The sequence below is a fragment of the Raphanus sativus genome, chromosome 5 (genome assembly GCF_000801105.2).
Source record: "Raphanus sativus cultivar WK10039 chromosome 5, ASM80110v3, whole genome shotgun sequence".
In the NCBI taxonomy this organism is placed as follows: Eukaryota; Viridiplantae; Streptophyta; class Magnoliopsida; order Brassicales; family Brassicaceae; genus Raphanus; species Raphanus sativus.
In genome coordinates this window covers 16,046,198-16,057,335 of record NC_079515.1, presented here as the reverse complement: position 1 = coordinate 16,057,335, position 11,138 = coordinate 16,046,198, and the positions used below count along the sequence as shown (strand labels likewise).

At 36.7% G+C, this 11,138-nt stretch overlaps 1 protein-coding gene across 1 annotated transcript; it reads left to right on the top strand.

The window, feature by feature from the left end:
* The first annotated feature begins 9,067 nt into the window (after nt 1-9,067).
* On the top strand, nt 9,068-10,701 carry LOC108858343 (uncharacterized). The gene is made up of 5 exons (XM_018632290.1): nt 9,068-9,408; nt 9,483-9,609; nt 9,699-10,007; nt 10,086-10,298; nt 10,372-10,701. Exons 1-5 carry the CDS (start codon nt 9,068-9,070, stop codon nt 10,699-10,701), a joined length of 1,320 nt encoding a protein of 439 aa, XP_018487792.1.
* The last annotated feature ends 437 nt before the right edge of the window (nt 10,702-11,138 follow it).

Below are 11,138 nucleotides of genomic sequence, written 5' to 3'. Positions count from 1 at the left end.
GGTTGAGTAAAACTGAACTATTGGGTTATAAAAAGAGTACGGTTTGGTTTGGTTCGGTTTAACTTTGGTTTGGTTGGTTCAGTTTGGTTCGGTTTGGGTTTTTTGCCCACCCCTATCTTGAATAGGAGACTTCATATTGCCTTAAAGAGGCCAATTAGATTTCGACATCATTTTACTTTGTTCTCTATAGTGGACCAAGCCACATTATATTAAGAGACAAAAGATATTTTATTCAAGGTCATGGCTAGTCCAACCTCATGATGCCTAAAGGCACACATCTAAAAATCTCTGATGCATTACATTCCCCATAAATCAAAGTGGAATTTATCAAAGTTTCAAAGACATTCATATGAATGGTCTATATATTGAAACTATGGGCAAAGGAAAGAAAGAAATCCTTATGATTTATGAAAATGCCCAAGGCCAAAGGAAAGTCCTAGAGACTATGCCTACTATATATATAGGCCTTCTTTGAGCCAAGATAAATATGATTGTGGGTTAATACCCCAAATCACTTTCCAAAGAGTTCAGAAAAGCCTTAAATATATGGCACGACATGCTCGGCCATCTAGGCTCTATTATGATGCATAAAATACTCTTGAACTCAATTGGACATTCCTTGAAAGAAAGGAAAAGAAGTCCGACCAAGGCATTGCCTAAAAGGCATTATATTCACCCTGTAAGACCCATTGAATTAAGAAGAAAATATGGTTTCCAACTATGGGCAAAAAGGGAATAAGAGTACCTAAATTAAAAATCGCCTAAGTGGTCGAGACTACATTCTCTATTGATCTAATGATCAATATGATATTAGGCAAATAGCCAGGGTAATCATGTTTGATTGACCCACGAAATTTATCACTTGGATGGCATTACCATACTTAGCCATCTGGATTATGATGCAAAGATTTAAAAGGGCACAAAAGCTATCCCATAAGATCTCACGTTTGTGCAATATATATCTATGCACAAGGAAATTTATTGTTCCAAGCACCACGAATTAGAGTATGTTCATGAGGGAGAGTGAGGACAAATCCCATGATACATGACCATACTAAAATCCGTGAAACATGGTCCACAACCATATTACATATTGGCTGAAATTGATATTATGATTATTACCTATAAGGTTCAAAAGTCTATATGATTGGGGACACCATGAATTATAAAAGATTAACTTGCATCAGGCCATAGATATTATATCAGGCCATATAAGTGATAATAAATATTCCCACCTAAGACTAATACGGGTCATGAGTCCAGACATATATCATATTAAGATATTATGAATAAATCCACCACAAATATATGTGCCATCTAAGATAGAGTTATCTTAGAATCTCATAAGGAGGATTGGGAATATATGTTGGATATATATTATGAATATACTTTCTCCATAAATTTAAAAGAAACCTTGAGCCAAAATGGGTGATTTAATCATAGGCCAAGGAACAAGGATTACATAGAGTTTATGAATCCCAATATCCAACATTTGAAAGGAGAAGTAGTAAGCTGGTAAAGAATGGTATCAACCATCATTGTCTTGGCAAAGATCCTCAGACTAGAAAAGATTTATAAACGTCCATATGCTACAATGATAGCAAAATAAAATGCCAGACACATTGACCCGAGAAAGAATGACTATGTCATCCCAGCTTAGCACCACACGGTTTTGATGTCTTAAAGACACAACCAAGTTGCTACAGAGTCTAATATAAGACCGAATATATGTTCCAAAAGGAACCTCGGAAATTAAAGAAAGGTGCAAAAAAGAAACCGAGGTCATAGATTGTCCAGACAAGCCCGGGATGGCTATGGCTAAGGTACCTACTGATGGGGTTCGGGATGCTGAGCCTCTTGGTACTGAAGACATAGACATTGATAATGAGATCTCAATTAATTATTTGATGTCTGGAAGGAAACCATATATATATAAATGTGTGGACACAATACATTCATAGAAAAAGCGCGAATATGTAGCACATGAATAATGAATCGAGGATCATGAACCCACGCAAGAGTACTCATAATAATGAATAAAGAAAGAAACGTGAGGTTTCTAAAGTGATAAATAAAAGGCGTATTGAATTGGCCATGAATATGTAAACGCCATATGATGCCCAGTGAATAAATAAATCCTGAAAGAAGGATAAATCGTGAGACAGACCAAGGGAGGTCTATATAATCCAAAGTGGTGGATAATACTACATATGTAACTATATATAATGTCTGGAAGAAATTCAAAAGATGTAGTATGTTATATATGACTCACTGGATGATAATAATATTATTGGTACCTAAAAGGTTTACCAAAATGTATTGAGCTCAGAATCATAAGATGAGAAAAGAAGTTCTCATGAACAGCATTTTCCTAAAGCTGTTCATGGACTGAATTAAATTGCTACTTGTAAGCAAATAAAGAGTTCTATAACAACAGTTCAAATCAGTCTATAGAGGAATTTTAAATTTCTTGTGTTATACTAACCAGCTTAAGATAGGTTAAATGGTTATTCATCAAACCTTAAAAAAAGTTATAGACCATCACCACAAATTAGCCAAATTTTGGTAATACTTATAGTTGGTCAAAATTCTCAGCATGAACCAACCAAGCTGTGGTATGAATGAATAAGCTATTAAAAAGATAAGCTATAAGATCAAAGTTCATCTTTGAACAAAAAGTGTAGGACCACATTATGTGTCCATATGCGACCAAACAGGTCTGACCATATTGTAAGATTTGGTCCATGATAAAGCTGTAGATCATGGATGTCATTAGACATAAATTTGAGGATCAATTAGATCAATTCTATGTCATGACCATGTCCGGCCTAGATCAGTCCAATCGTCCATATATATATGTGTACGAATTGCCGGCACACTAAGATTGCCAATATCTCAGATCAATCATAGATCATCTATGGACATATGTAAATAAGGATCATGATCTAACCGACATGACCTATGTATAAAGTTGTCTATGGTAAATAATATTATACTCATAAAGCTAAGGCATGTCCATAAATCCTAAAGAGCTAAGTAGCTCATACTTGATATAATGATGATCCATATTATATAAAGGATCTAAAGTACTAGCCGACCAATATTATGGAAAGGCATATAAGAGTGATTTGGTCAAGGACCATAATCAAACGACCAGAGTATAAAATAGTACATTTTATCTAAAGTACTAAGGTGGTCGATATTAAAGAGGTACATTTTCTAAAGTACCATCAGGATTCTAAGAGACATGATATGTCCGAACAATACAAGATTGTTCAAGTAAGAATCCATGAACATCTATTCAGCAAGTGATGTTCAAATCAGGGGGAGTAGTATGTGTTGTACTCTTTTTCCTTAACTATGGTTTTATCCCACTGGGTTTTCCTATTAAGGTTTTAATGAGGCAACATTAAGCATATTATGAACTCATATGGTTATGGCATCCAAGGGGGAGTGTTATAATATCCATTGTGTGGATTGATATCTTGTGTTTTTAATAGATTTTACCATTCATTTATCATGCATTTTGATCATCTAGGATAGCATTTAGACTTGTTTAGTTTGCATTGCATTGCATTTGTTCTTATCAGGTGATGGAGATGCCAAATGGTGACTTTGGAGCAATTGGAGGTGGATTGGAGGCAAGATTGGTGTTTTTCGAGTTCATGGCGTGATGACTAAGTGTCCCAGCGGCTTCATGTGACAGGCAGCGGCATTTTGACCTTGCAGGAAGCCGATGCACATCACCCAGCGGCCTAGCGTCACCCAGCGGCCTAGCGTCACCCAGCGGCCTGGCGTCATGACGAGAAGCCGGTGCAGAAGTTCTGCTGAAAATTCTAAGTGTTAGAGCGGCTTTTGGTGCAGCAGTTTCACCAAACCGCTGGAGAAAAACACACCTCCCTGCCCAACTTCGACTTCTCGCAGTGGCCAAGTGACGACGCATCAAAGGTGTTTTAGTATAGATCTCTGTTGTTCCTTGCTTGTAGAGTGTTCTCAATGCATCTTTTGAGTTAGCCTCTCAAAAGTTGAGCTTTAGGCATTTCCCACCCACAAGGTGTTTGATGAAATGCCTGAACCAACTCTCCTAAGCTTTTAACATACTTTGCCAAAGAGATTTGTTGTTAAAGGTGTTAAGATGGCTAGTAGACTTGTTCTCCATGATTGCTTTTGTAACATTCAACCAAAGAGATTTGATGCTTGAGTTACCTTAGCAAATGAACATTCATCTAGAGATAGAGTTTGTTTAGAATTGTGTCTAGGCTTAAGGTTGATAGATTGATTGAAAAGCTGTCACCTTTAGATTGAAACTTGATCACCCAATGTCAATTCCCTAATCCCATGAGTCCTCTTGCTTCATATTGAGAAACAAAGATCATTTCTTTATTGCATTTCTACTCTAGTTCTTAGTTCACTTCACTCCACTTATTGATTGCACTTAGATTAAGCATGGTCTTGCATTCCCTTTGCTTTAGAATCACTTAGGATTGGTTCGACAATCTTTTACACTACATCATTTGATTAGGAGCCTTAAAAACTCCTAGCATCATGGATGGACCATAACCAAAGTACTTAACCAAGTACTAGACAAGTCCAACAAGTACAAGAGGAAGTGCAAGGAGGTTTACATCCGGTCTACATCGGTTCATCTACAAACCGGTCCGAGATCAGAAGACTCAGTCAACCTTGGAATCATCACCTTGACCAAGTCTTCATGTATGACATCAATGTAGTCAATAGTAATTAATGTGTTGATTTACTACCTTGTAAAGAATTTGTAAACCCTTGTACAAACCACTATATAATGTGGTGTTGGCTAATGAGAAATACACACAACATTCCTCACAATTCACTCTCCACATTTCACACAGATTACAACACGTAAATATGGACTTTTGAATTTTGAACCTTATAGGTAATGGTCATAATATCATAAATTCAACCAATATGTAATATGGTTGTGGACCATGTTTCACGGATTTTAGTATGGTCATGTATCATGCGATTTGTCCTCACTCCCCCTCATGAACATACTCTAATTCGTGGTGCTTGGGACAATAAATTCCCTTGTGCATAGATATATATTGCACAAATGTGAGATCTTATGGGATAGCTTTTGTGCCCTTTTAAATCTTTGCATCATAATCCAGATGGTTAAGTATGGTAATGCCATCTAAGTGATAAGTTTCGTGGGTCAATCAAACATGATTACCCTGGCTATTTGCCGAATATCGTATTGATCTCTAGATCAATAGAGAATGTAGTCTCGACCACTTAGGCGATTTTAATTTAGGTACTCTTATTTCTTTTTTGCCCATTGTTGGAAACCATATTTTCTTCTTAATTCACTGGGACTTATAGGGTGAATATAATGCCTTTTAGGCAATGCCTTGGTCGGACTTCTTTTCCTTTCTTTTAAGTAATGTCCAAATGAGTTCAAGAGTTTTTTATGCATCATAATAGAGCCTGGATGGCCGAGCATGTTGTCCCATATGTTAAAGGCTTCTCTGAACTCTTTGGAAAGTGATTTGAGGTACTTAACCCACAATCATATTTATCTTGGCTTAATGAAGGCCTATAGATATACTAGGTATAGTCTCTAGGACTTTCCTTTGGCCTTGGGCATTTTCATAAATCATAAGGAATCCTTTCTTTCCTTTGCCCATAGTTTCAATATATATAGACCATTCATATGAATGTCTTTGAAACTTTGATAAATTCCACTTTGATTTATGGGGAATGTAATGCATCAGAGATTTTCAGATGTGTGCCTTTAGGCATCATAAGGTTGGACTAGCCATGACCTTGAATAAAATATCTTTTCTCTTAATGTAATGTGGCTTGGTCCACTATAGAGAACAAAGACAAAGTAAAATGATGTCGAAATCTAATTGGCCTCTTTAAGGCAATATGAAGTTTCGTATTCAAGCTGATCATCATTCTCATGGTAGAAATTATTCGCACCATCTAGATGGACCCAATGGGTCATAGGGTTTTATCCCTTTATGCTCTCCTGGTAGAGTTCAATAAAGTGTTTGGGAGTTCTACATCGGTTGGCCCAATGATTATTCATCCCACACTAATGGCAAGGAGATTTGGTCGAGGAATGGGTATTAAAGTCGGACTTATACCCACGGCTAGGTTGATAACCTTGGCCTCGGCCTCGACTATGGAGTGACTGTGGGTGATATCCACGCACACCCTTGCCATCTTCCATGGCCTTTCACATGGCCATGGTTTGACTCTTTCATATGGCTCTGTGGCCGTATGCGCCTTAGGCAATGCCTTAAAATTCAGGAGGCGTCATCTCACTATTCCTCATGACTGTCGGTATTATTGCTGAAGCAAAACATTGCTTGTGGAATGTAGAGAATTTATTCTCTAACATGTCAGCATATGTGATAGTCTGTCCACACAGTTTCAACTTTGAGACTATCATGAATAGAGCCGAGTTATACTCATCCACAGACTTATAGTCTTGGATCTTTTGGGTCCCTCAAATCATATAGGACCTTTGGTAAGAGCACCATTATATGGTGATCATATCTGGATTTCAGTTCTATCCAAAGGTCCAGAGAATTCTCAATTGTGAGATTTTGATCATTGAGACTTTCAGTAAGGTGATGGCGTATGATTAAGAAAATCGCCTTGTATCTATCTCAAAAGTGAGAAATTTAGATACATTCACCAAGATTTAGATTTCAAGATGATTTTCAACATCTGAATATTTAACATTGATTTCAAGCATCAAGCCATAATTTATATGATTTAATTTATATGATTTAATAATGATTTAATAAGGCTTCCCCCAAATCATATAAGATAATTTCTTTAAGAAAATCTAGTATGACAAAGATCAATTGATCCTTTTAATCATAACTCAAAACTGGATTGATTATATATATATAGGGTATTAAGGCCCTTTAGGATTTGAATAAGGATCACAATGGTCGAATAATAAATGCATGGATCAAGAACTAATCAGATGTATGTTCTGTCCTAAGCATTGGACCAAAATAATATAAATGTGATTCTTAATGCAAGAGGATACTTGATTTTCAAAGGTCATAAAATAATAACCGATCCCTTCTCCCCTTTACAGAGTAAACAAACCAAGACAAGAAAATTTATAATTTTCAGGAAATGTCTAAACCAAATTCAATTAGATTTTCAATCATTGGTTTCAAGGCTGCTTATATTTTAATAAAAGCAAGCATGCTTAGTTCTTAATAAAACTATATGACAAGAAGACATGGAAATAATCAGTTCATGATATGTGAATGATCTAACAATTTACTTATCCATGTTTGATCAGTTTAAACAGGTTTATAAAATTATTTGCAAGCAGTGTGAATCATTTAGATTCAAGCAATATGAACCAATTTAATTTATATGAACTATTATCAGGATTGTCAATGATATGCAAACATAAAATCAGTCTTACCAATATGACAATTATGTATGGTCAGATTTTAAACAATATGACAATTTCATTCAAAGTTGGTTCAAGATGATTCAAGATGAACAGATGCAATCAAGTATGCAACAAGATTACTAAATAATTTAATCATCAATTTCAAGCATGGTAAAAGATCAAGATTAACTATCAACTTATGTGATCAATATTCAGTCTGATATGAAATCTATTCAAGGTTGGTTCAATTATCAACCTATATGATCAAATTATTTCATGTATATTTAATCTATCTTATGACATATCAATTTAAAATCAAGACTATATGTTATAAAACTTTTATAAACATTTTCAGTCAAGGATATGCAATTAATAAAATCAAGCAAGCATTTATAAAATCGATTTTCAGTTTATAAAATCTGATTTTGCATTTAGAAAAGTTTTAAAACTCTTGACAGATACAAAATAAATATTATTGGTCAAGGATATGCAATGAATGATTTTAATTTCGATTTTATGGATGGGTTGACTGAATTTGGGAGATCTGGCCGAAAGTGGCACAGAAAAGGATTCATGGATTTTTGTTTTGGCCAGATTATACATTCATGTTTATCACATCTGGTAAATTGGCAAAAGCATCCATAGGTTTAAGCTATCTCTAACAGTTTATGGTTCATAAGTTTTTATAAACAAGATTCATATAGATCATTAGGTATTTTAATCTGTTTTGAGATACTTAGAACCTTTAGAGAATTATAACTTTTATGGATTCAAAATAATTCAGAATCAAGTTTCTTATGGATCAATGGATCATAGAAACAAGATTAATATTATGGATTCATATAGATCCTTAGATTTCTTTTCAGATATAATGGTGTTCTTAGATTTTATGGATAGATTAGTTTACCATTTTACACCACAATAATCTGAATGGACCACCATGAGAGAGAGCTGATCCACGGATGAGCTAGTTGAGAGAGAGGTGGAGGAGCTGGCCGGAAAAACCATGAGTCGGCGGCGCGGATAGTTTATGCGATTGACGACGCGTCAGAGATCGGATCCGCAAGCCGTCTTCGGCAATGAATTCTTCTTGTCTTGGGCTTAAGATTGATAGGTGGATCGTCGTCTGGCTCCACAGGGTTTGAGAGATACGGCGGTTTAAAGTTGCGCCTGGATTTAGAATTTTGTGGCCGGAAAAGAGAGCTCAGGTGGAGAGAGACTTCTCAGGTGGAGAGCACATTCGTGCTGATAACGTGTTGTAATCTGTGTGAAATGTGGAGAGTGAGTTGTGAGGAATGTTGTGTTTTTTCTCATTAGCCAACACCACTTTATATAGTGGTTTAATACAAGGGTTTACAAGTGCTTTACAAGGAATAAAATCTACACATTGATTACTTTTGACTACATTGATGTCATACATGAAGACTTGGTCAAGGTGATGATAACGAGGTTGACTGAGTCTTCTCATCTCGAACCGGGATGTAGACGGACCGATATAAACCGGATGTAAACCTCCTTGGACTTCCTCTTGTACTTGTTGGACTTGTCTAGTACTTGGTTAAGTACTTGGTTATGGTCCATCCACACAATGGATATTATAACATAATTAATAGTGTTGTGATTTTTAATTAATTTTTTAAAAAAATAATGTAGATCATGGCTCCTAGGAAAAAACCACCACCGACTTATGATGAGATGTTTGGCGACGGTGCCGGGACGTCTTCTTCCGGCGGCCGAACATCTTCTGATGCCGTTCCGGACTCTCAGACATCTCAGAGAGTTTGGAGTCTTCCTCCTCCCTCAGCTCAGATGGCTCCACCTCCACCTCCTCCACCAGCAGCTCCGCAGGAGCCCATCCGAGGGGCAGGTGTTCATCCTGACTTGCGGGTGCCTCCTCATGCACCATACGCAAGATATACGGTGGAGGATTTGCTTTCCCAGCCTGGACGGGAGTTTATGGACGTTTTGGACCCCGATAGACCGCCGGGTACTTATTGGTAAGTACATTTATAATTTAAAAATTTCAAATCATTTTTATATTTTTTAATTAACAAGTTAGTTCAATTTGCAGGTTTGGGGCGAACAACCGTGTTTCCCGGAGCGTTTCACAGGTGATGGAGGGATACTTAGACGGAGCTTATCCAAACTGGAGCTTGACTCCAGATCACGTCAAGACCACTTGGTTTAAACAGTTTGCGGTAATTTTTCAATTTTCTTTTTAATATTTAATTTTATTATTTTTATTAATTATTAATTATTAATGGTTTCATAATTTTGTTTGTTTCAGCAAAGGTGGCACTGGTCCTTAGGAATCACCGAAATGGTGAAGAAGGAATTCGGGGCAAAGGCGAAGACTCGTCTTACCAACACGGTCTCGGATTGGAAGGATAAGTGGGAGATCTACGGCTATGACGGGAAGCCCACTGGGGTCACCAAGGAAGTATGGGATGGCCTCATCGCCTTTTGGAAGCTACCCAGCTCAATCCGGAAGGCCAACTCCTGCTCCGCTTCCCGTAGGACCAAGGATAAAGACGGGAATTTGCCTATAGTTCATACCACCGGGCAAAAACCTCATGCCGGGATCCATCTCGAAGCTGTAAGTTTTAGTTGTAATATTTATTTTATTAATAAATTTGAATTTCAATATTTAATACTTTATTATTGTTTTTTGTAGTTTGAGAAGACCGGAGTCATGCCATCTTTTTCCGACCTCTTCAAGATTACTCACGCCAAACCGGATGGGACTTTTGTTGATCCTGCATCCGAGAAGCTTTTCAACACTGTGGCTGCTCGTATTGATGAGCGGGAGATGCAACTCACCCAGCAGTCTCCGGATGGATTACCCGTCAAATTGATGACGGAAGAGGTCGACAGGATCTTCGAGGAGGTAAAATTTAAAAGCTAGTTTAAATTAATTTTACTATTTCAACAATATTAACTATTTAATATTATTTTTGTAGGTCGTTCCAAGAAAGAAGGGCCGGACGGTGGGAATCGGTTCTGTTAACGAAGTCGCAAGGGCGACTTTTTCATACTCTTCGAGACGGGACCAAAAGACTTCTCAGATGCAAGCTCGATTGGATATCCAGCAGGAGCATTTAGACTCTCCCGAGAACCTGTTGGATATTATGGCGATGGGGAACCCGAACATGCAGAGAGCGTTGGCGGCCAAACGAGAAGCTCTCGGTATGCAACAACGGGATCCCGAATCTACCGATCCAGTGGGAGCGGGACCGAGCGGAGCGGGACCGAGCGGAACCGACTACTTTGATGATGTATCGTTCCCGTAGTTTTTTTTTTATAATTTCGTTTTGTAAAATATTAAAACTTAAATTTTATTTATGAAATATTTATTTTCTAAACACTTGTTTTTTTATTATTTGAATTTTTAATTTTTATAATTTCCAATTTTATTATAAATAATAATAAAATAATAAATGAAATTAATATAATAAATAAACAAACGATGTAAATTCGTCGTAAAGTTTACAACGAATTTACATCGAAGAAGTCGTAAATACGATGTAAACAATTACATCGAGTTTACAACGACGGACATGTAAAGTCGTCGTAAATTTTACAACGAATTTACCTCGAATATTTACGTGTATTTTACATCGAAATGTTTACAACTCCTTTACGACGAATCTTTATGAGTTAGTTACAACGAGTGTTTACGTGGACATTACGATGAAAGCTTTCCTTCTCGTTTATGATGAAATCATTT

Excerpts from the sequence above, each read along its gene's own strand:
- LOC108858343 (XM_018632290.1), top strand. The coding sequence starts at position 9,068 with ATGGCTCCTAGGAAAAAACCACCACCGACTTATGATGAGATGTTTGGC. Across the intron at positions 9,409-9,482 it reads AGACCGCCGGGTACTTATTG|GTTTGGGGCGAACAACCGTG; the intron begins GTAAGTACATTT and ends TTCAATTTGCAG. Across the intron at positions 9,610-9,698 it reads CTTGGTTTAAACAGTTTGCG|CAAAGGTGGCACTGGTCCTT; the intron begins GTAATTTTTCAA and ends TGTTTGTTTCAG.